Genomic DNA, 24027 nt, shown 5'->3' with positions numbered 1-24027 from the left:
AAGTCGCAAGGTAGACTAGTTTGGCCGACTAAGAAGGGAGAACATGGCTAAGTACAGTAAAGTAAAGTGGTTGGCCCTTTACTCGCGCAGCTATAGCTAAGTCGTTTCTGGTGTCTCTTTTTTTTTGCCTCCCCCCCTCGCTTCCCCCCCCAAAAAATATTATTATGTTGTGTAACGCAGCCCGGTAATGTACAATACATACCATAGATATGTATGGTGTCATACATATGGATATGTACGTAATGTAAATGTATCTCGGTACCGGGGCCGTGACAAAAGCGTTATAGTCAAGTACGAAGAATAAGAAAACAAGAAATAGAGAGAGAGAGAGAAAGGGCGAATCCACAGTGGCGTGAAGGAAGGTAAGGAGGAGGTAGGGGGGGGGAGAGGGGCGGAGGAAAGGTGGTGGGAAGGCAGGTGTGGAAACCCTTAGCCATGGCTCTCACGGCCACTAATGATGCGCCAAGGGTCCATATCGTAGACGGGCAGATTCTGCGGTCTTCCCTTTTCAAAGGGATCGTCAAAGGACGTGGCGGCCCAGCGAGGCTTCTCCCACGCACAGGCGGGGTCGCGCAGGAACATGCGCAGCAAGTGGCGCGAACTCTGTGCGTTTTGCGTGCTGCGGCTACTAGTACCGCTCTTTCTGGCGTCATTGCTGCTGCTGCTGCTATTGCTGCCGTATGCGGACCGAGCGTGCATGACAGACAGATTGTGCACGAGTTGGATGTCGCCCTGGCGGCGACACAGTTGGTGGCTGTATTCGCGGGCTAGCCGTTCGACGGCGTCAAGGGCGTGGAGCTGTTGCGGGTTGAGCGATGGCAGGTGCGTGGCGCGAGGGAGACTGGGGGTCCCGAGCAGCGGGGCCTTGACGAGTTGGCATATGGGCGTTCCGTTTGACGAGAAGAAGAGAATGGGGCCATATGACAGGTAGGTGGCCCCGTTCCTGGGTCAAAGTGTTAGTTTGTCTAGCCCAGCAAGCAAGCAAGCGGACGCTATCTCCTTCTTTTCTTTCTCCTCTTACTTTGCTGCCCCTCACCCCCTCTTCCGTTGTTGCCTCGATTGGGCGAAGAAGGGGGAATTTCCTCCATTGGGGAAACTTGGAGAAGTGTGGGTGTGGGTGCCTTTTTTTTCACGAAAAAGGGACACAGGGAAGAGGCGGTAAGAGGAAGAAAGAGAGAGAAAGATACGGGGAAGAAAAAAAGTGGTGGCTTGAAGATAGGGAGAATGGACAAGGGAAATAATAGGTATGCGGTCATCTAGTTGCATGGGCGGAGGAAATTGCCCTATTTGAACCAATAGAGGGAGGTGGAAAAAAGACTCACTTTTGCTTCAACTCAAATGGCCAATTTGGCTCTGCCAACGTCTCCAGAGCCTCTGGATCGGTTTCCAGTAGTTCATTGTAAATCCGGGCAAAACTAACGACGAATTGCTCGCCGCCGGAGTTAGGCCCCCCGTCGTTTCGAACATACAGAGCAAGGACGTCTCCGGAGAAGCGGTCGCTGTGGAAGTCCATGGCAGAAGTGACTTTTGAGCCTGCGAGTCCTATTCCTCTGCATTCTATTGGAACGGGCTTTTTAGTCGCATCCAGTACGTGGCTTAGGGTTTGGTTGGCGTATGAATCCGTAGCTCGCTCTGGGCAAATGTACGAGCATATGCCTGCAAATGCAATAACCGCTTCTTCGTCGTTAAAATAGGCTGCGTCTAGACCACGCAATACGACGAAGCCCCGGCCTTGGTGGATACGTTTGCTTAGCGACGACAGTTTGCTTGCTAGTTGTGCGTTGCCAAGATCGAATGTTTCTGGGCTGATGTCGCTTCGTGAAAGTCCGGTGACTGAAACAGGGAAACTATCAGTTTACATTCCAAAACTATCAGTGACCCCGGGGAATGAGGGGGATTGGTTGGGGCAAATCTCACGCTTAAATTTTATAATGGCGGCTCTGACATCTCGAATCTCACCCTCACTCAATCTTTCAACATACTCTGATGGATCAAGCTCTTCCCCTTGCCATACCATAGGCCCATTTACCGCTGGCGGAAGTCTATCTGGTGAGCTGAAGACTGATGAAGTGTTGCTGTGTAGGCTCTCAAAGGAAGACCTCGTACTAAGGGGTGGCGACAACATGGTCGACTAAAAGTGGCTTTAAAAAACTTGAGTGACTATGTATCAAACGTATTCTGGGCGTTACTTAAAAGTATATGTATACGTTCAGTACTAGGGAATTCCCTGGTAGTCAGTATAAAAAAATAGGCAGGTATAATGTTGGTGGTGTAACTCAGCAGTGTGCCTGCAATGGACCTTTATATACTTGGCTGCCATTGACGCAACCCACTGTGAGAGATGTGTATCCAGTGATCGCTAGTTGCCCTTGTCAGGGTGTGGATGGCAATGCGGAGTGCCGGTGTGAATTTAGAGCTGACAGACCCGCCTTGCAAGGCAAGGCTTACATTAGATTGAGCTCGACACACATGACTAGGCTCGTGCGACAAGAAAGAATCCTGGGTGTATCTTTTCTGGATTGCTTGTGACCCGACGCCCGTCATGCTAATGGCTGCGGGTCAGACGTGGCAAAGAAGAAATACTCAAATGGACCCCTACCACTCGGGTCCAAAACTATGGTAAAGGCAGCGGGACGTATCGAAACCTTGCCGTATGGAGGCAAGTGGTCGCCTGCCCTTGACCAACGTCTGCCCACCGCACTGACTCGCTTGCGGCAGAGCTTCCTTCGGGAAGCCATGTGGCTCTGTGGTTGCCATCCTGGTCCCGCTGTAGGTCGAAGCATCTTGTACTAATTAAAGGGCCGCGTCCTAGTGAGCATATCCTCGCTAGAATTCGTACTTACTCACATATGTATCTCTGCTCGGGCAATTGACGCGAGTCATCGACGATCCGGGTCCGGTAGGTACTTATAAGACCCTTTTAGGAACACCGCAGATCGCAAAAATAGGTTCGATCACATTCGCATCAGCCTAATATCACCGCGCTTACCGCTGTGGGAATTGTGCGAGGAGACACCATTCGCTCAAATTCTTCGCGTGCAGTCGAATCATACGGGAAGTTCCGAAGCTTCACGGGACCTGATTCTCCTACTTGCAAGTGGGTGAATGTCAGCATGTGATCAAAAAAAAAGTGCGAGTATTTGTTGTCTTGGGACCTGGTTGAGCCTTTTGATCTGTACATACTTACAGCTCGCTACAACAGCCTACATCCGTCGCTGCCGAGGAAGGGCCTTCATGCTACATGAGAGACGGAATATTAGCGGCTGAGCACCCCGATTAGCACTTCTTACCAGGCCCATAGTTTTGCCGAGACTTACTCAACATAAAATAACGTGATGATGTGCCTTCGGACTGCATGGGCAGTTGTGGCCCGTGCCATGCCATCTCAACTGTGAGATGCTTGGGATCCACCCATCTGCGACCCCGTTGAGCTGCAGAGCTATCAGGGGCTACGCCTATGGAGAATCATTGGGTCAAATGGTCAAAATGAGCCGCCGAAGGTTCAGCTCACTAGGGTGGTGGCTATCCGATTGGCGTGCGCAAGTTAATGCCACAGCTGTTCACACCCCCTCCACACTCGTACTTGTTGTGGCGACTCATGCTGGTATTGTGTCGGCCTGCGCAAGCAAGCAGCCTTTTTTAGATAATTACAATACGAGCAGCATTCGTACAGCTATCCTTGATAGCCAAGGGCGCGGCTACCTCTTGCCAGTATCGGCCCCAATTCACTATCAGCAGATGCGATGACGGCTACCGCGAATGCGGGAAGTTGCTGCAATGTGATTGTGCATCGACATGCAGCTCACCGCCAAATGCAACTTCGTTTTGACTGATACGGGAGTGTCAGGTTTGCTCCCGGCCCGTTCGCTTGTCACAAGCATACGTTCCAAGGCTAAAACGTCTCGAGGGAGAGCCTTCTCCACCATGCATGGCTAGGGCACCACCTACAGCATAGCCTCATGACATGCCTTACTAGGGAGGATTGGCTGCATATCGCTTCAGCACTGCATGAATGATCAGCTGGACATCCACACAGTGTATGATAGCAGACATGGCTCTTGCAGGATAATGCAGCCAGGCGGCCCATTCCCCAGTCGCATCACAACCACTGGCTCGCCACTAGACACTGTCCTTTTCGTACTCAGCCTTACGGGTCCAGTTGGAGTACATTGGCTGCATCGCTTCAGTCGAGTCTCGCTACGCTATGGCATCTTTAGGATAAGTCGGCACCAGGCATATGATGAGGACGTCCTCAAGCGGATATGTAACCGAGTTGGGCAATGGGTGCGAATTCACATGGTATGTCCGCACGAGGAAAGCAAGCGCCTTGCCCGCAGCTGGTGGACAAAAACGATGGCAAGGCAGATTGTTGGAGCCTTGGTGGCGCTCCTGACCCAGCCGTGTTTGCGAGTAGCTACTCAGTCGATGCTTAGAACATCATGATAACAGCCGAATATGCTAATGCAGTCCTGTTGAGACTATCATCTGCAATATCAGCCCAGTGGGTGGAGTCTTGTCGAGTTTAGGAAACTGCTCAAAGACTGAACGAAAGTTCGTCCCTGATAGTAAATTGAGAAGGAGACGCATGTCAGAATGATCAATGTCCGAGATGATGAACCCGCACGTAATCGGCGAAGTATTTCCGAAGAGATGAACAGCGCGCTTAGGATGTTGCGCAGTGGATCGGCCAAGATCGCCCATCTCGACAAAGCTGAGGGGCGGCATCGTTGCTTTGTGAGCTCTGCCGTGTCGACGCGTGTGGCACAGATTGAGATTGGCCCTGTATTTTTCTTCGGTTTGCACTGTGGTATGGTGTTGGATGCAGTGTGCGTAGACCAAGCTGGCATGGCGTTACCAATACTGTTAGCTGCACGAACAAAGGACATCAATCTTCTTCTTCTTCTTACACTGCCAACGCAATTGTGATTTGGTGTAGTAGCAACACTCTGTTCAAAAGAACAATAGACACTCAATGGCAGTCGATTAGCGGCTCTTGGGCCTGCATAACTGGTCACTGTACATGTCTAGTGAGGGGCGCTTGTGTATACACCCCGAAATCCTTCGGATGATGCCGCCGCCGCCGCGTCCTCCTCGGCGAAGGGCATGATGGGTTACCGTCAATGGCACCGATAATGGGTGACTACAGCGACCCAGCGTTATGGCAAGGACGTCTGATCCCAAGGGCTCAAGGACGCCACGGATGCTGATCGGTGAGCAAAACCTGGAGTGAAACACAAGATTGGGGACAGGGGTGCTGAAAAAAGAGATATATGCGTCCGCCAAAAGCATTGCGCACAGCGCCACCGGATGGAAGCCGCTATATGCAATCAAAAATAAAGATGAGAGTTGGTTGGGTTAGGCTTCAGGCGTACCTCTTGTGGTTGCGACGGCTTCTTGTCCATATCCGCGACAGTTTTGTGATGTCATGCTATCAGCCCGTCTGGCGGTCCGGGTAAGCGATTCCCTAATGCACGTCACACACACACATTGCAGGGTTAGCCGCGTTGCGTCCACTTAGTCATGGGCAGACTAGGGGAACTGCTCCAAGACTGCCGTCAGGTGGGAACGCATCCAAACAGGCCGCTCGAATCCTCACTCTTGCGCTGCCTGACTCCGTGGGGAAATGCGCGTCTTGCCCCCTTGATGCTCCTTTCGCATGCGCACCTTAAGGCCCTCCTTACTCTGACACGCCGGATGACTTGTTGTCAACTTTAGGTCCAGCCTAGTTTCCTGCTTGCATAGAGCAACTGCGTGGATACATTTAGTGTGTGTATAGGTGCATCGACTCGCACATGTGCCTTCCAATGAATAGAGGCGGAGCACAATCCGCACGACCGCTAACTGGGATCATCAAGTTCGGCTCTCTTTTCACTTTCACATCTTTGGGTTTTACGCTACTTAAATCTATACTTGTCTATGTCAGCCCGTCTCGGCTCTATTCCATGTCATTCGCAGGCCTGCAAGTTTCAATCCAAACTGGCATCCCGCGGCTGCATCTCGAGCCCACTTGTCCATTACCAAGCTTGCGTGGGGGAAACCAGTCTCGACCGAGCTTCTATCGGCCAGAACAATCCGTTTATGGTATCCGAAAAAGGACCACGGGTAATACTAGCAGTCCCGTAAGTCTTACAACCAGGCGTCTGTGCAACTATCCGGCCTCTAGGCGGTGTATATTATTTTACATCAAAGAAGGACAAATGGCACAGTTCCTCAACCCTTCCTACATCTCGCTTGATTGTTGCTGCTTGAGCGTATGAGAGCAGACCACAAAAACACCTATTCAGTTTTGAATCAGAGGGTAAAAAGTGGGTATGCGTGGCGTATGACTATGGCTGACGTTTATTTAGGAAACTGTACCGTGATAACATGCTCATGCGCATTTTCTACACTGCTCCAGCAACTCACCAGGATTGGTATCATATCACGGATGATTACATGTAAGACTACTAGGATAAAGGAAGGGTGCTCACTACAGACGCTCTCATGACAAATACTTCCCTATATGGTTGACGATGCGATGTCACGAGTCATGTCAACTCTCCCTACCAAACTCCATCAACACACCAAACTAACGGCGCGATACCTGTACCAAGTATGATTAGTGTAAAGTGTTGTTTCATAAATGCGTACATGTCTGGAAAGTCTCCTTCACCGTCAATTCCTGTCATCCTGGTCTGCGCCCGCCCCCTACCGTACCCTGAGTCAACCTCTACCTCACGAGCACATGTATCGCCGACCAGGAGTTCCCAAGAGTTCCGAAACGCACGCATACGGTCCTATGCCACCCAAAATGTCATGGTTATCTCACTTCTTGACCAAATCCGCCAGCGCCCTAACCTAAATGGTGGATTTCGAGCATAATCTTTGCACCTTGCAACAATCCTCAAAGTCCTCGCAGCGGTTCCGCATCGAACCATGTCGCGAGGCATGTTTTTTTTAGACACAACAGTATACAGAAGTTCGAATCGATAAGTTCAAACCTAACACCGCGCCCCACCGGGTACCCCAACCGAACCCCCACACGGGAGGGAACAAAGAACGGAAATAGAGAGCATGCCTAGAAATCCATTTTCATTGTGCATTTCCATTCGCTGGGAGGAGAAAACAGAACGACATGTCATACGAGGGTTCGGGGATAGGGCGTAAGCGAGGCTGCTCGCTCGCATTCTCATTGATGCCTACTCGAGACTAAGGAGCTTACCCGACAGGCATCCATCTTTCACCGGCTGCACTGCGCTGCCCAGCATTGCCAGAAACAGTGCAGAATTCCGCTGCTTATGGCGCTAGCCGCGCGTCAACTGACTGACTTCGGCGCAGATATTTGTCCGTATCAGGAGGTGCAAAAGAGACGTGTACGCCGCGCAATCGAGCGATATATGGCGCCATTGTGGCGGAAGATGGTAAGCACAGCAGCGTGTTGATCAAGGTAGGATATCCCTTTCCTATCTGGAATGCGAGGAGGTAAAGTGTACTGCGCGACTGAATGCATGGCTGAGCGTGATTCATATTCGTGCTGAACGGAGAGATACGGCGCTATCGAGCTTTGCGGCGACTCGAAGGTTCGTATACTATCTCATGACTACTATATTGAAACGAGAGATGGGAATCAATATCCAACAAACTAAGAGCATCCTTTACCCCTCATCCTTCCCTCTCTTGGAAATAGTCACGACTATCACTAATTTTTCACCATGAAATTGCTTTTTCCGTTGACAACACATCTGCCTTCTTTCCTATAATGTACTCTAAATTCCGTTGACAAACAAATAGATAGAGAGCAAGCACGATGCGACATTAACGCTGCGTATACACAAGAGATATAATCAAATATAAGGAAAAGGATATGCGAAACAAACGCGATGACATATCGTAGAAAGGGGGGAAAAGCCCGCTCAATCAAATCTTTAGAAAAGAAAAAAGAAAACTAATACCCGTCATCTTGCCACAAAACAAAAAGAACAAATTAACCAAAACTCCAACACCTTCTATACCTAGAAAACGCCGAAGAAACTCCAACCCTCTCCCTCTCCCTCCCCTCCCCCCTTCCAAAAAAAAGCAAAGAAAAACGCCTCCAACACCAATCCCCAAGCCCTCATGTACCATCACCCCAATCTTTCTACCCTCCCCTCCCCTCTCCCACTACCATCTCCTCAAAACCCCCTTCACCTCGCAGGCGGCTGCACCCAATGCCTCAACATCTGCGTAACCGCCCAATTCCATTCATTCACAAACGCCTCCATTAGCTGCATAACCTGCTCTGCCGTCGGCGCATGACCACCCCACATGGCCGGCTGCGTAGCCTGGTAGCGCGCGTAGTAGGGGATGAGTTGGCTTTTTTTTTCCCTCAAGTTAGCGAAGCTACTCGTTCCCGCGTATTTACTTGGGAAAAGAAGGGAATAGGCGAGGGGAAGTATGGGAGAGAGGAATAGAGAGAGAAGGGGGAGAAGGGGGAGAAGGGGGAGAAGGGGCGTACTCGGCTTGTATCTTGCTTAGAACGAGCCAGCATAGGTTCCAGGAGCGGTTACTGGCTGGGTCGATGTAGACGCGGCGTTTGGCTTCGTCAAGGCAGTCTGAACTATTTTTTTCGTTGTTGATTAGTTTCTTTTTTTTCTCTCTCCAAAGTGCATGTTTGGGGAGTTACCTGAATGGATAGTTTCGAGTTAAGCCACGGAGTTCAGTTAGGAGGCTGTGGGAGTCGACGTAGTAGGACCCTGAGGATTGAAAGAAATTCAATGTTAGTTTTGTAATGTATTCGGGAAATTAAGATATTTGCTGACTTACATGCTGATGTCATGGCCTCGCTGCAGTCGGAGGTCCCGAGGACTGCGAATGCTTTTTCGATGCGGCGGAGTTCGACTATGGTGTTTACTCGGTGGGCTCGCAAGGCTTGGATGTATTTCTCTTTCTCTGCCTGGGTAATGTTAGATGTATGAGAAAAATGATGTTACGGAGCTGGTGAGAAATGATAGTCGGGGATGATTATAGCGTACAGTGGTGATTCTTTGAGTGGATGACATTGCGAAGAACTTTGGCACGTAGTATGTACGGACTGGTGGGCTGTTAAATTCCTGTAGTTCGGTATCGGTTGAGTATCTGAACTGATCCCGCATACAAGTTCTCAGAATATGCTATTCGATGAGCAGTATGGATTTCTTAAGGAAGATATATGTTGAGTTTTTGGTTCCGGTTGTTCCTGCTTTGAGTGAAGCATTTGGAATGGGAAAACGAAATCATTATAAAAAAGCTGTACCCGACCTTTTACCTTCCAACTGATGACGCCCGAGGCTAGTATCTTGCTGTATGGAAGTTCAGCTGAACAAGATAGATTCGGAAAGCCTCCATAACCAAGAGCAAAGGGCCGTTCTGTTTGACCAAGCCACATGGTCATGAAGCCACAACATGCTCCCAAACCCCACAGCCCAGGATGATGGAGCCAGCTAGGCAAGGTAAGTATGGAGGTATTCAGTAAGATGCTGCTCTTCTTAAGACAAAAATGATCAGCATCATCGCCTACAAACATCCGTTCAATGAGATCTATGGGAACGGCCATGCTTCTGGTGAGTTGATACGTTTCTTGATTGGCACGAGCGGCCCTTTCCGGCGTCAAACAGAGATGCTATCGTCAGATTGTCGGCTATAGACAAGGATGAGTCGATCATGGACCTGGCGGGCCGGCAGATCCAAGCTCACGCGCCGTCATGATGGTTCCATACTTTTGGCACTCGCGAATCAGATGCCAAGCCCGTGTATTGAATGCTTATTCGTTGTATATTTCGATATCCAGACACTCGGATGCAAAATGAAGCCTTATTGGCTAAAGTCTAGTATTTCTTAAGTCAAAAATAATCGTGGCTGGAGATATCAGAGACTAACACCGATCGGCCAAGTTTCACTGTACGAGTTCGCAGCAGAATGACCACCAGCTGAAGATACCAGTTTGAAGTTGTTGTGTTAGTGAGCCGGGCGCAGGTGAGTCGGAGAGTGCGATACATGCCCGGAAGTCTGAGTTCCCGGCGTATATCTGGGAGGCCTGATGCCACGATCAGTGAATAAACCTGGGAGTTTGTGTTTGAGGCTGAGGCTGATGGCGAAGCTGACGGTCCAAGGAATCAAATTTGGGGAGGCTTCGGGACTGCCGCACAGTGGCTAGTACTCTAGCGTGTGGCTCAGCAACTCCAAGTCCAACTTCACTGCTGCTCCCCATCAATCGCCCGTCATTTTGAAGCTGTCCACATGACCATGCGATATGTTTCTGAAGTCTCGTGAATGCGCTGATCAGCAAGGCGTAGCGATGCGCTCCATCATGGGAAATTTTCTCTGCTTAAGACGAAACTGTACGATCTACGTTACTGTTTACTAGCCATGGTTGCGATCGCAACCCAAATCAATGTCATCCTTGCCAAGGGGAAATGTCTACGAGGCTGAAAGTGGGTGCGTCAGCAGTCTAACGTGAGAAAGAGCCTCCACATTGGCGAATCAGTACGCCCACAAAATACAACGGGATGATGCAATACCAACAGCCCTGTCTAGGTCATAACCAAAAGTTGATTGGATATATGGTACCAAGCTTTCAATGATCGCCTACTAGAGGATATGCTTCTTATGGCTCACCTCATCGACAGGCCCATGACATGGTCAGCCAGTGCTAGGTTTGGAAGGAGACGTTTCCAGGAAGGGATTCCAAAGATACTAGAATGGGAATGTTTGGTCACGTAGTCGTCTGCAGCTGAGAGACTACAAGCTTGACAACGACGTCAAAACGCTCAAGGCGCACCTTGGTTACGAATGATGGTTGGCCACACCTCTGCCACTGCTCAACAAAGGATCTGGATACTCTATGCTACCCAGGCCTAAAACAAGGATTTGCATCCTCTTCAGCTGGAGTATTGCTGGGTCGCCTTGTTTCGTGAAGAAGCAGTGATGTCCATCATCATCTTCATTCGCACTCACACTTGTCTCAGAATGGAGAGCATGGTTCGAGTGAGTTACTTTCCTCGCACTCCTAGATATCTAAAATTGTCAGCTCAACTATTTATGTCCCTCTTGTTGATGCAAAATAGGAAGACGGATTGACTCGTAAAGATTCATGTTGATTGATTCTTTTACATGAGTGGGCAGGCAGCCTTTCGACCCTGTAATGCCTTGGAAGTCATCATCCACCTCTCGTACCTAGACGCCTAGACTAAGGCAGTCTATATGCTCAACGCCATGATGGAGTTTACGATGTCGTTATCGTTCTCCTTAAGAGCCTTGACGGCCTTCTTTCGGGAGACGCTGGCTTGCTGCATGACGAGCTCGATGTCCTTGCCCTCGAGGCCAGAGTCGTCGATCTCCTCGTCGTCATCCTCCTCCTCTTCCTCCTCCTTCTTGTCCTCAACAGCCTTGCCCTTGCCCTTGCCGTGATCGTGGTCGTGGTCGTGACCGGCGTGGTCGTGGGACTGAGCCTCGGCTTGAGCGAGCTGCTGGGCGGCGGAAGCCTGAGCCTGGGAGTTCAAGTCCTCAATCTTGGCCTCACCGAAGATGCTGGTGCGGGGTCAGTAGGTGGGACGGTAATTGAGGGGCAGTGGACTAACATCCATGTGTTGCTTGAGGGAGACTTGTAGACGTCAGGCTGGTTGATGACGAAGAGGATCTGGCTAGTTGTTAGCTCCAATTCCATCAGAGCGGCTCTGCCCGCATCTCTGTTGTTTGACTGCGGGCTTCCACCACCAACACCAATTGGCAAGCGGGCACTCACGTTCTTCGGTCGGCGCAGGGTGACGCGGGTGATGCCTTCAATGTGCTTCAGGCCGAGCTTGGCAATGGCCTTGCGAGCCTTCTTCTCGTTGCGAGAGTGGACGGCGACGGAGGAGCCCGCAGGGACGTTGACCTCACCCTCCTCAGCCTCGGACTCGTCGCTGGACTCATCCTCCTCGATCTGAGCGTTCTTCTTCTCGGGCTCGTCGGGGATCTCTTCGATGCGTGGGTTGGCCATTTTGTCGGTGTGTGGGTGACGAGACGTGGTGATGGTACTGGTGCTGCAATATCGAGGTCCGCCGGGTGGTGGTCGCAGCTTCCCCCAAAAATGATTTGTGGGCGGTTTAGCGCGGGCAGCTCCTCCCCCAAAAGTTCGGATATGACGATTGACTACTACAACTGCTGCTACGGCTACTGCAGCAATCACATTATTTTTCCATTGTCACGCTTTCACAAAAACAAGCCAGTTCAAAGAGGGTATCAAATTGGCAATTCTAGTTGCAGTCTTTTGTTGTGTGTGTTCATGAAATTGTGGATTGGACTCTCTTGCTACATGTAGAATGCATGCGAGAGCCGAGTAAACGTTTCCCATACCGAATTGCACCATGCCAAACATTGGACTTATTCACCCGAAGCCAGGTCTTGAATTTTTGAATGCCTTTGAGGGTCGCCTTCGGAATGCTCATGAAAAATGCACATCATGCCTCTCCGTCACCTGCATGCAGCGACCTCCACAACGCCTGTCTCCCGACAGCATCTAGAATACCTATGCCTTTGCGCTGGCGCGGATCTTGGCGAAGGTCTTCTGGACCTCGAAGCGGGCCTGTGTGTATATGTTAATTATCATGTTTCCAGACTGCGCTAATTCCCCAGGACACAATCCAAATTGCGACCGATCACAGGGGGCAACACCAGACGCAACGTACCTGCTTCCTCATCTTCATGACCTTGAAGCGCTCAAAGTCATTCAGTCCCCGCCTCTTCTGCATGGCCGCACGCTTCTTTGCCCATGCGCTCTTATCGAACTTTTGCTGGACCTTGTGCTCTTCCCACTTCTTTGCGACGTGACCAACACCGCTGGCGCGGGGAAGCTTGGGAATGACGATGGGTGTGAGGGAGAGTTTGGCAAGGGCGATCTCCTGGCGGGGAACGGGGGCCTTCTCGGAAGGACCATCGACGAGAACCTATGCTTCTGTGAGCGGCTGAATAGCAACCGAGTCCGCGGGTTTCCGTACACGCTTGTGGTCAATGATCTCGACAATGGCAGCCAGGCGACCCTCGTACTGGCCCTCGTTGAAGAGGACCACACGGCCGACCTCGACCAGCCTCCAGGCACTCGTTGTGATTTCGGCGTCACCCATTTCGTCGGTTGTGCTGCGAAACAATGTTAGACAATGAAGCGAGTATGGTGCAGCGTCGAGAGGCGTACTGGTCGGAAATTAGGTCGTTGGTGGTGTTCTGTTCGGAATGTAGAGACAATGCGATCGAAAATCCAAGTGCGGTGCCGGGGCCGTGCACAAGCGAAGCCCGGCTTGGCGCTAGCAGAAAAACGCAACCGCGACCGCGACTTATTTCTTTGCATCTTGGCCTCACCAACACCAGCAACATCAACACCCAACTGCAGTCTTCTGCGATGCACTCGCTGTACCTGTACTATGCCCATAGACAAAGTTCTTCTAACGGATGAGGGTTGATGCGCCTCTCCGGCTACGGACACATCTACTCATTCCTCTGCAAACTGCCTGCAGCTGCAGCTTAGCTCGATAGCTCCACTGGTACGTCTCCATCCTCCGCAATTTTCCTCGCCCTCAAGGATGACATAATTTGCGATTGAGCTCGTCGTCGGAGACCCTCGCCGGGGTCTCTTAACGGCGGCGGGTTTATGATATTCAATTTCTTACATATTCTGAGTTTGCTTGACACACCCAGCTTATCATGTCGATGCTCTGCGCAAGACCTTTGCTGACTTTGAAAAGATTTTAGGCACACCACAACTCACAGCTCATGGGCCTATGGCTTGATTTGCATTGTGATGTAGCATACATGCCTGCTCACTGACTTTGAAGCTATCAGTATCCCATCCAAGGTCAGTCCAGCTTTACTTACATCATCACACTCCCCCCTTCCAATGATTACAACATGCAATAGATAGTATATGATCACGATGATTACTACTTTATCACCAAGATCACTGAGGAAGACTTCAATCACGCTTTTGCTTGACATGACTTTGTCCTGGCACAGATAGCTAACAAGCTTACAGATTTATCAAATGCGAGGCTTTGCGCTTTGATCCCGTTTGCGGAATAGCATCTACTGATACTGTCAACGGTCCCATATCAAATAGTATGGAGCAACGTGTCATGTTCACTATAGACCCGAGACATTTCCCCTCTCAGGACATCTTCGCTATGTATGTGTGTCAATAGTAAATTGCAGAGGTAGGTGCAAGATTAACCTTGCATCGGTCATCCATATTCGTCAGTTAGTTAGAAGTATAGCAATTAGCTCATCCATCAATCACATTTCCCTCAATCATCCTCTGCTCAGGCGTTCCACCTCTTCTCCGTGTGATCTTTCTCCCATAGTTGCGGTAGAGATTCATCAACAGCTCTCTCACCACTGGATGGAATCCTGTTCTTGCATCAAACTTGCTTCCACTATACGGAAATGCTACGATTTTTCTCCAGTCAGCATTGTCCTCGAAGTAGAATTCCAAATCGAATGCGTCTGCTCTCTTGAGCATGTCTTTGAGCACTTCCCCCTTGTGACCATTGATGTCTGCCCATCCCCAAAGAGCGGGATCGTAGAAGTCGAGAGTACCTGATGCCTCTGTGGCAAGGATCTGCGCGTTGAACAACAGGTGCCGGAGAATATTCAAGTTACAGTCACAGTCTATGACCGCATACTGCAACATCTCCGTGGTAATACCCTTTGGTACACCCAAGAGAACTGCCAAAGCCGCGACTGCATGCTCGTTGCTCTCTCTAATAGCTTCTCGAATACCCGCTTTTGCCACCTCGCCAGCCATACTACCCTCCCAATCAATCTCACCGTTCAAACTCACTAGAACATACAGCAACGACGCCTTGTCCTCTGTCCATGGACCATGCAACAGTTTCTCAGGAATATTGAAACCGCGTGCAAACCCCAAATACGGGATTTTGGTAAACATGTACGGCCACAGTCCGTCGAAATACGATACATCAGGTATAGTGACACCAGTAGCTGCCCACGCTTTCCCGCGCAACTTGACCACAGCCTCGTGCGCGCGCTGCACGTAAGCCAGGAAGAATTCAAAGGTGAAGAAGCGGCAGGATAGAAGGTCCGACTGTAGTACTGGGTCGCTGATGACTTTCCGGTCCCGATAGTTGGTGCGGTGATCAACTGTGTCGCAAAAAGATCGCATTGTGAATTCCATGATGATTGCGCGTGAGGAGAGTTTTTTGCCTAATGCAGGAGAACATTGGGGGAGAGCAATGCTCATGCTATGCAGAAATATCATTTCCAGCAATTCGACAGGAAGGCCTTCGAGTGTTGGCATGGCGGGCGTTGCGACTTTGACTTTGCTTTTTGCTTTTTGTTTGGGTCGTTTTGATTGAGACGTGGTTGTAGTAGTGGAGAGTGCGGCGGATGCCTGGGTAAGTGCTGCGGGAAGATGCTTGCGTTTCTTGCCGCGTACGATGATAGGCGTGAGATCCATTGGTCTTTTTGTAGGCGCCGTGTCACCAGTAGGCACCAGCATATCGATATGCATGCAATGGATGGATCCGGAAAAGTCCGCTACGGTCAAGACTATAGGTGGTGCGCCCTACGTAGTCCGTGCCCTGGTGTGGCTTTGCCGCGGCGTTGTTCCTGGCTAGCGTGGATCGTGTTTCCGCTGTTCTTCCTGTCGCATAAACAAAAGACGTCCAACACAGCATAGCCACGATACGCGCACCCGTAGCGGTCCCGATCGGAATAGAAGTAGAAGATTTAGGGAAAAGAGTCGGAAAAAATGCAGGTCCACGCTGTACCAGATTCGGAGCGCGCGTTTGATTCGACAGGGAGGAAGCTGCCCTGGGCGTATGAGTTTGCGGAGTAAGTCTTTCTTTCGCAGTCTTTATTCAGTGTGGGTCATTTGATACCAGAAAGCGCGTCATCCAAGAGCCTTGGACCTATAAGTCTACTTTTCCTCGCCATGTTTGCATTATGGAAGACCTAGAGCGGGAAGATGCTTCAATTAAGCACACGCGGCTGACATCAGACCTCAATAGCTCAGACCAAAATCAACGTCGTCTTCCCGAAGAAAAAGGCCCCTTTGGAAAAGCACGGAAACGCGGAACTTCACGAGCAAAAACACCCTTGGGCGCCAATCAAGCGGCCGACGAAGCGAAACTACTCAACCAACGCGCAATCGATGACATATTTGGTCGGTACAAGGCAGAAGAGGACAAGAGGCGCTCAGTATCATCGCGTTCCATTGCCGCACTCCCCCCATCTGGCTCAGTACCCAACCTGATAGACGCGAGCAATGGACTTAATAATTCCTTTGCCGCCGGTCCATCGACAAACTCAGCCTTCGTTCAAGAACCAAAGGAAGTGATACTCTATGGTTACGGCAGCGACGCACAATGGGCAGCGATATCACACTACGAAAAGGTTTCCAACGGCCTCATCTACGAAGAATACGATCGTGAGCCCTACAACCCAAAGTTCGGATACACATTCACTTCGCAACGGGCATCGCATTACCGGTCGCTAAGCAAGGCATCTTTGAGAAAAATAAATGAATTCGTCGGCGGCGACCACTGGATTAAAGTCACATTCGACAGCGCCGAAGCAGCGGAGCGCGCATGCCACTACAGCCCCAAGAACATCCAGGGTTATACCGTCTACGCCGAAATGTACAGGGGAACCGGCCCTCAAGGCGGCGACCGCCCAATCCGCGCAGAAGCAGGAAATTTCTCGCAAGTCACTTCTCCAAACACCATCTCCTCAGGTACTATTGGCCCCCGCGGCATCAGCACATCACAATCCTCTGCCACCGCCTCGTCCGCCACAGCAACCGCCTCGCAGCCCACAGGATTACTAGCACCAAACGGATACCGCGGTCCAAACGACATCCCGGCCTTTATGCGCAGCACAGCCGGCTCCTTCCCCTCACACCTCGACGACATGCCCGTGGAACCCGAAAAAGAAGAACACCGAGTCCTCGACCCGAATACCATTCCCGCACGCAGTATAACTACCGCGTTGAACCCCCGCTCTCAGCGCGCGACACTGCGTCTTAAGGGCGCCAACGTCAAGCCTGCCATCTTTCTGCCACAAGAAAAAGCGTTTTTGCCGGCGAAACCGCGCTGGCAGCAGACGGTGGGCTCGCTGCCGATGATTGGGTGGGTGTTTGGGTCTGGTCAGGGCATCATTGGCGATCAGGTGCCGAGGAAAGAGGATGGTAGCTTTGATGCAAGTGGGGCGAGTTTGTACTGGCGAATGTGGTATGCGGTGGATAGTTGCTTTGGAAGTGATTTCTGTGGAGTGAGGGATGCAGAGTATGACGACTAAATCGGGTCGAGGACAGGAATGAGGAGGATGATGTGGACAATGGATAGGGCCTAGCGGACTGGTAAACATGAGCATTGGGTGGCGTTTGGGCGCTTGCACAAGCGCATTTCTTTTCCTATATTCCAATGAGCGCTAGCCTGAGCAGATTGACGATGTAGCATCGAGCCATTTAAAGTATACCGCAGAAAGTGGTATGCAAAATGTAATATTATTTCAAGAGCTAACGCCAACGCCCGGAAGATTACATCTAACACGCGTGTGACCATCATGCTTTCATGTCCGTATTCAGTCAAACCCCAAAGCAAGGGCAAATATGCCACATGCCTCGTACACTCTTCTCCTCCATTCTCTGGCAACCTCATTCTTGTCGTATTAGTATGCTTAGACATATTGGCTCAACCATCGGATGCCCTCGCCGTATCCCTGCCTCATGACGACACTGCACATGAAGACTTCAACGGGTCGGATACCCTCGAGGGGGACCTTGCCCTTGCCGGTTGTCTGATATAGACCAAGAATAGAGCGGAGCTGGTCCTCGGAGACGGCGTCGGGGTGATCAATCTTGTTACCAAGAATGACGAAAGGAGTGTTCTTGAGCTCCTCCATGGCGAGGAGAGCGTCGAGCTCAGCCTTCGACTCGGTAAGACGCTCATGGTCCTTGGCATCGACAAGGAAGACAATGCCGGAGACTTCGGGGACTAAAGACGAGTCAATGCGGTGTGCAAGGATTGTGAAATCTGGCAGGCATACAGTAGTCGCGCCACAATCGTCGGGCTTGCGCGTGGCCTCCAAGGTCGAAGGTTGTGAACTTGACGTTTCCTATCGACAGCTCCTCCGAAGTGGGGTGCAGGGTTGGCTGGCTAGAGGAATGTTAGCTAGTGGCGAGCGAAGGACCGTGGTTCACGTACAGAACAGCAACCCTGTCGTTCTTGAGCATATGCAGCAGCCTAGATGCGTTAGTCGAATCGCGCGCGCCCGGTTCGGTTGCCATACGTGGTCTTTCCAGCATTGTCACTGTATCAGAGTTAGCTATGGGCGTCTGAATTCGAATATATGCAGGAATACGTACAGTCCAAGGAAGAGGAGCTTGGCATGCTGTACATATGTTAGCCTCAGTCGGATGATTGTGTCCACAGCGCTCATGCCTACCTTGTTCATAAGTCCAAGCGAGGACAGAACATCCCAAACTATCGTGCCATGTCAGCTTCTGTTTATTCGGGTCATCGCCGAGCGAATTGTGTATAGAGAGGCGTATGTGTCGTATGCGGGGGGTTAAGGTATTGGTGCGCATGTGATGAGGCCGACGTAGCCATGCTGTGGGCAGCTTTGGATATTCTCAGGTAAAGAGTGCGAAGAAAACGAGATCCTCTTATATTCCTGGCGCTGTATCTTCGCTGTTGATGCTGCATATGCAAACATGGCTTATGTCGGGCTTCATCCGTATCGGGAGAGACAAATAGTAAACTTACACCTGGCGCAAGGTCAGCAGGGGTAGATGAAGAGACGGCATAGCCACTCACCAATCAATAATCCACATGGTTTCAATATAGACTTAGGCGGAGACTATGAGTAGAAAGTGCAGCAGGGTGGCGTCAGGTGTGGATGGGAGAAGTAAACTTAGGGAAGATGGCCACCATGGAGGGCGGAAGTGAGCGGTGGTCCGGGCGCCGGTTTCTTGGCGGCTCTGTTCCGAGCTCTCGCGAAGAACTTGGACTTGCACCCTCACGAAACAGAAACCACCGCATTCCCGTCTAAATCCATCACAATGGCCGTCGGAGTACGTCAGATCCCCTCTCAGAACCCCGTCGAAGCTATTCCCAGTCCAATTGCTGTCCCGCAAGCGAAGCCCCGCCCGCAATGGCAGCCCCGAAGTGAATATCAAGAAAACTAACTTGTCCCCCTCCCACAGCGCAGCGCTGCCCTCAAGCTCGACTGGACCAAGCTCGCCACGCAGCTTGGTCTCAAGGGTCAAACCGCCGCCTCCCTCCAAGCCTTCAAGAAGCGAAACGACGATGCGCGCCGCAAGATCGCCGTCCTCTCGGAACAGTCGCAGACCGTTGACTTTGCCTACTACCGCAGCGTCCTCAAGAACCAGGCCGTCGTCGATGACATCGAGAAGCAGTTCAACGCATTCAAGCCCCAGACGTACGATGTAGGAAGGCAGATCAAGGCCATTGAGGCTTTCGAGGCCCAGGCCGTCCAGAGCGCAGAGCAGACCAAGTCCGTCGTCGACAAGGAGTTGAGCGATCTCCAGAAGACCCTCAAGAACATCGAGGAGGCCAGGCCATTCTCTGACCTCACTGTTGTATGTGGACCCGGTTATGGATGAGTGGGGTGGACTATGTGTGTGCTGACGAACATCACAGGATGAGGTTGCCGCTGCCCAGCCCGAGATTGACAAGCGCACCGAGCAGCTCGTCTCCAAGGGTCGCTGGGCCGTTCCTGGCTACAAGGCACGTTTCTGGAGCAATTGCTTTTAGCCGATGCATAAATACTAACAACCCCACAGGAGAAGTTTGGCGATCTGTCCGTTCTCTAAATATCTTCTTTCCCTGTAGTCCAAGTGTACCCGAGCTGGGTTGTATTATCTACGTATTTGTGAATAGTTCCAGAGAGTGGAAATGCAATCTAGATTCTGATCACATGTCTTGGACTTGGACATTTGCACATTGCCCCTACTTCATGCTAACGACACAAAATGTATAGAACTATGTCCACTTCATTCACCTTTCACTAAACAATCCATTTCGCATGACCTCTCTGTAGTGACTCTGAAATTCGAATTTAGGTCCACGTTGAAAATGTAAAGAAATAGCTAGCCGCCAACTGGTACTTTCACCACACCCTCGTAAGCAGGATTTGAGTTGAACACAAAAAAGTGCTTAGAGTCTATCATGTACAGTATACGCAGTTAAGTAAAAAAGAAGGAGGGTTTTGCCAAACGTAAAACATGGGCACTTCAAAATCGAAATTACGCTCATATCCGGATATACACACCTAAAAGGTATTCAAATGTTCACCACTTACCAAGAAAGACGAAGAAAATTATGTTATTTTATGTTGTATCGAACTAAGCACATTAGTACATACATCTCACACTCAAACACCGCTATCTTCCTAGGCCGCTCAACGCTTTGTTTCGCTAACATCGGGATTCAAGACAGATATCTGTGTAACTTGGCTCCATATCCAATACCTAATAGACTGCTGGATTATCATCACTGCACTGTAACTCTCGCGCTGTGATCCAGTCGATCCAGCATTTGTCATTTTCTTATCCCCATCCCGTGTCGCGAGAGAAGGGGTATGGAGGGGAAGGGTATGTAATTTACCGTCTTAGCTACACCTGTACAGCGACCTCGATAGGCTGAGCGATGCAGATGGATTGTGAGATGGTATTCGGGATGCAGGCTAGCGATGGAAAGTGAATGATGATGTTGGGATTTTGAAAGCTTTTGTTATAGAGTTTTGGGTCTGGATGGGAAGAACAGTGTGATGACCAAGTATATCAGATGGGAGACGATATCAATGTTGAACAACTTCCTTCTTATTAGAAGCTCTTCATTCATCCACATTCCATTACTATCTACACCTTTTCCCCCTTTCCCTCCCCGATTAAATCCCCTCCCCTCTTCATTATCCTATATTCATAACCACATAATCTCATAAAGGAGTGTCGTTATCTAAACAAACAAACAAAAACACCCAAACCCAATGCGCTTTATAAAGCCATTAACCGCCTTGAATATCATCAATACCATAAAAGGAGTGTTCAGTTTCCATTCTCTCCATATCTCATACTCTCCTTAGTTTATAAAGCGAAAACCACGGCAAATACACCACCAACCAGCGCACCCAATCCAGCTACCGACGATGCAGCAGCGCCGGTGAAATCAGGCAGAGGAGGCGTAGTATGTGTGATGCTGTGGTTTCCAGGTGGAGAAGTGATTTGGGGCTGGCCGTCTGAGATCTGAGTGACAGCGGGAGGAGTGGTCTCAGGTTCGGGTTCGGGCTCTGGGGTGACGACGGGGGGTGGAGGGAGAGAGCCTGGGGCGGAAGCCTGGGGTTGGCCGTCGGAGATTTGAGTAACTGGAGGTGGTGGTGGAGGAAGAGAGCCAGGAGCGGAGGCTTGGGGTTGGCCGTCGGAGATTTGAGTGACGGGGGGAGGAGGGGGTGCGACGGAACCAGGCGCTGAAGCTTGAGGCTGGCCGTCTGAGATCTGGGTGACGGGTGGTGGAGGAGCAGAACCTGGGGCGGAGGCCTGGGGTTGGCCGTCTGAGATCTGGGTTACTGCGGGCTCAGAGGCTTGAGGCTGGCCGTCGGAAATTTGGGTGACTTCGGGGTCTTTGCTTTCGCTTTCGCTGTCGGTGACCATGACGGCTACGATGTTGATGGGTAGGCACTGGTCGCCGATGGATTGGCTGTAGAGGTTGTAGAAGTCGCCAGAGAGACACTGGTAGAAGAGTGTCGAGCCCTTGAGAGACAGTGAGTTGTTGCTGCAGAGGGCGAAGCCGTCGACGTCGAGGGCGCCGGCTTGGACTGGGCCGTCGAACTGGAATCTGTGGGTTTTGGTTAGTTTGTTGTCGAGGAGCAAGGAGGAGGATGTTCGTCGAGACGTACTGGTAGTTGGAGGCAATGTATCCATCACGACCGGCTTGGTCCTTCAATTTACCGTCCTGGAGGGTCATGGTGAGGATACCATCAAGCTGGCGGCGGGCAAGAGCACGCTTCTTGTCCGCCTCGGGGGCCTTGACAGTGGTAATGGTGAAAGTTCCATCAACCGAGGCCGCACACTCGGAACCAGAAGCGGCCTGGGGGAGGGCAGTGGCCGCAGCCACGAGGCCAGTAAGGATAAAAGACTTCATTTTCAAAAAAGAATAAGTCGAGATACTGCTGCTAGTATCTAGTAGCGAGAGTAAAGTAACGATAGGAGGATAGGACTGATTGAACGAGGTATCAGTCACTGTGAGAACGAAGGTGTGTGAGATGATTCAAAAGACAAAGAGATACAGCGAGAACAAAGCAGTTAAATAGCCTTTCTGGTCAAATCCAGAATGTAACACATCATCGACCATGTCTGATCCGGTATGACATGATCAACAGTCTCCGCATTAGACCCAGCAGCCCATTGCTCGATTCTACGCGTCTGCTAGCGTCGACGCTTCCGATGCACAGAAAGAAGATGGCTGAAGAGAGAGGAGGACTTGCATTCACCCGGCCCTCCTCAGTCAATCCTTGACAGCCCTTCTGTCGATGCCGTCAACAGCCGTTTTTGTCAAGCTTGAACCACACAAAGGGCTGGGTGCCACTCCGCGGTTGACAACTCGCTTGGGTCAGATGGTGAACCGGACTCTCTCTTGCCGATGATTTTCTAATCCCTCGCATCTTTGCCCTGGGGGGACAGTTATGCGTGCGCTCTGGCCGTCCTTGCAGCTCGCATGTGGTATGGCGTTGTTATTTCTCTCCAACCCCACTTAAGGTTGCTTCGTCGCCATGCCAGCCCATCTTGCAGGGCGGGGCAGCGTGGAAAATGCAAGAGGTATTAGCTAGTTCACATCAACTATTGGAAGGAAAAGGGTCATAATGATCCGGGCTACTCGGATTGGTCTCGAGGGCCCTCGGATACCCGGACGAGGTCAAAGATCTGTGCCCAATCGAGCATGACGCTTACGCCGACTAGCGCAACGCTTGTGCAGTGGGTGCGGCTGGCGTTGATCATACGAGACTCATCTCCAACCTCTCACTCGTCGTGCTGTCGCTTGGGAACCGCTTGAGACGGGCTGGGGAAGTGGGGGGGGGGAAGGCTGCTGTGTAGTATATTGGCTTGCATATCGATAGGGCGCTGCTTGTGGAAGGCGAACGAACAAGCTTACCTACTTAGATGTCTTGACCCTAGAACGCCCTCCTTAGAGTGTTGAGTTGAGATTAGTCAAATTTCTGAATAATGACGCCCTAAAAAACACACACACCACTATGTCTTTTGCAAACACTTACACGCGACGTGGCTGGGTGTGGCTACGCAAACATTACCGTTGCTGACAATGGCTGGTGGACGCGCACGCCCAGATGGTAAACTTGACGTCATACGGTATTTCCTTCTTACTTACTAGTATGAGAGGGCTTTATCCCCTCAACGCACGCAGCACTAGGCGACTACACCCACTTAGACAATTCAACGTGGGTATCCGGTCCCATTGCAATCTTTGCAAGAGTCAGTGTCACTGAGGCTTTAGATGGATAACAGCAGTAGATGTGCATCTGAGACCATTTGCCCCTCCTCCCTTCCACAAACGTGCAAACGTACATGGCACGTTCCAACAGTTGCGAAGATCTTCAACTGGAACAGCATCCCCTTGTTGTGAGGCTTTTTTTAACTGAGGCTGCAACCTCTTGATGGACCCTGGGTTGGGCCATGTGTGCTCTAGTGATGCGCCAGCTAATGCCTCAGTTTGGTAGTCACTGCAGGGCCTCGTATGCTACTGCTAGCTTTCCGCACCCCGCCAGGCGGCAAAAAGTGCCGTTCGGTTATTTCCCTCGCGAGCTGTGAAAATACTTAAGCTCTTATCGACACCCTGTCATCATCTGTTGAGCCGTAGATGCGCCATGTCATTTTCAGAGACTACCTGAATCGCATTATCGTAACGTCTCAAGTAAACTTTTCAGGGGGGCTTCAACGGCAAGATAGCAAGCCATGGTGCCTAGAATCAATCCAGAGCAGACTTCTGCATTGATCGTACTGAGTATTCA

General features: G+C 50.8%; 8 protein-coding genes across 8 annotated transcripts; 2 read left to right on the top strand and 6 right to left on the bottom strand.

Moving 5' to 3' along the window:
- Nucleotides 1-429: 429 nt before the first annotated feature.
- On the bottom strand, nucleotides 430-2125 carry COCMIDRAFT_33999 (uncharacterized protein; the record flags this gene model as incomplete). Its single annotated transcript, XM_007686741.1, has 3 exons — nucleotides 430-943; nucleotides 1323-1833; nucleotides 1918-2125. The coding sequence occupies 3 exons, from the start codon at nucleotides 2123-2125 to the stop codon at nucleotides 430-432; spliced, it is 1233 nt and encodes a 410-aa protein (XP_007684931.1).
- A 6037-nt stretch (nucleotides 2126-8162) lies between these two features.
- COCMIDRAFT_33998 (uncharacterized protein) lies at nucleotides 8163-9017 on the bottom strand (the record flags this gene model as incomplete). Its single annotated transcript, XM_007686740.1, has 5 exons — nucleotides 8163-8331; nucleotides 8474-8575; nucleotides 8642-8711; nucleotides 8782-8911; nucleotides 8991-9017. 5 exons carry the CDS (start codon nucleotides 9015-9017, stop codon nucleotides 8163-8165), a joined length of 498 nt encoding a protein of 165 aa, XP_007684930.1.
- Nucleotides 9018-11192: 2175 nt separating this feature from the next.
- COCMIDRAFT_87127 (uncharacterized protein) lies at nucleotides 11193-11974 on the bottom strand (the record flags this gene model as incomplete). The annotated part of the gene is made up of 3 exons (XM_007686771.1): nucleotides 11193-11523; nucleotides 11574-11632; nucleotides 11738-11974. The coding sequence occupies 3 exons, from the start codon at nucleotides 11972-11974 to the stop codon at nucleotides 11193-11195; spliced, it is 627 nt and encodes a 208-aa protein (XP_007684961.1).
- Nucleotides 11975-12502: 528 nt separating this feature from the next.
- COCMIDRAFT_86972 (uncharacterized protein) lies at nucleotides 12503-15439 on the bottom strand (the record flags this gene model as incomplete). Its single annotated transcript, XM_007686770.1, has 5 exons — nucleotides 12503-12559; nucleotides 12663-12920; nucleotides 12972-13110; nucleotides 13166-13194; nucleotides 14261-15439. The coding sequence occupies 5 exons, from the start codon at nucleotides 15437-15439 to the stop codon at nucleotides 12503-12505; spliced, it is 1662 nt and encodes a 553-aa protein (XP_007684960.1).
- Nucleotides 15440-15927: 488 nt separating this feature from the next.
- COCMIDRAFT_2577 (uncharacterized protein) lies at nucleotides 15928-17280 on the top strand (the record flags this gene model as incomplete). Its single annotated transcript, XM_007686713.1, has 1 exon — nucleotides 15928-17280. One exon carries the CDS (start codon nucleotides 15928-15930, stop codon nucleotides 17278-17280), a length of 1353 nt encoding a protein of 450 aa, XP_007684903.1.
- A 381-nt stretch (nucleotides 17281-17661) lies between these two features.
- COCMIDRAFT_33994 (uncharacterized protein) lies at nucleotides 17662-18817 on the bottom strand (the record flags this gene model as incomplete). Its single annotated transcript, XM_007686739.1, has 8 exons — nucleotides 17662-17978; nucleotides 18031-18140; nucleotides 18189-18227; nucleotides 18274-18294; nucleotides 18350-18375; nucleotides 18430-18467; nucleotides 18750-18751; nucleotides 18801-18817. The coding sequence occupies 8 exons, from the start codon at nucleotides 18815-18817 to the stop codon at nucleotides 17662-17664; spliced, it is 570 nt and encodes a 189-aa protein (XP_007684929.1).
- A 228-nt stretch (nucleotides 18818-19045) lies between these two features.
- On the top strand, nucleotides 19046-19819 carry COCMIDRAFT_2575 (uncharacterized protein; the record flags this gene model as incomplete). The annotated part of the gene is made up of 4 exons (XM_007686712.1): nucleotides 19046-19057; nucleotides 19190-19585; nucleotides 19647-19718; nucleotides 19790-19819. 4 exons carry the CDS (start codon nucleotides 19046-19048, stop codon nucleotides 19817-19819), a joined length of 510 nt encoding a protein of 169 aa, XP_007684902.1.
- Nucleotides 19820-21109: 1290 nt separating this feature from the next.
- COCMIDRAFT_49634 (uncharacterized protein) lies at nucleotides 21110-22145 on the bottom strand (the record flags this gene model as incomplete). Its single annotated transcript, XM_007686769.1, has 3 exons — nucleotides 21110-21471; nucleotides 21529-21839; nucleotides 21901-22145. Coding segments are annotated over 3 exons (918 nt in total), but the record flags the coding sequence as incomplete, so codon positions are not given.
- Nucleotides 22146-24027: the final 1882 nt, after the last annotated feature.

The sequence above is a fragment of the Bipolaris oryzae genome, assembly GCF_000523455.1.
Source record: "Bipolaris oryzae ATCC 44560 unplaced genomic scaffold scaffold_22, whole genome shotgun sequence".
NCBI lineage: Eukaryota > Fungi > Ascomycota > Dothideomycetes > Pleosporales > Pleosporaceae > Bipolaris > Bipolaris oryzae.
Note: the sequence above shows the minus strand (reverse complement) of the source record. Positions and strands in the feature narration are given on the sequence as shown.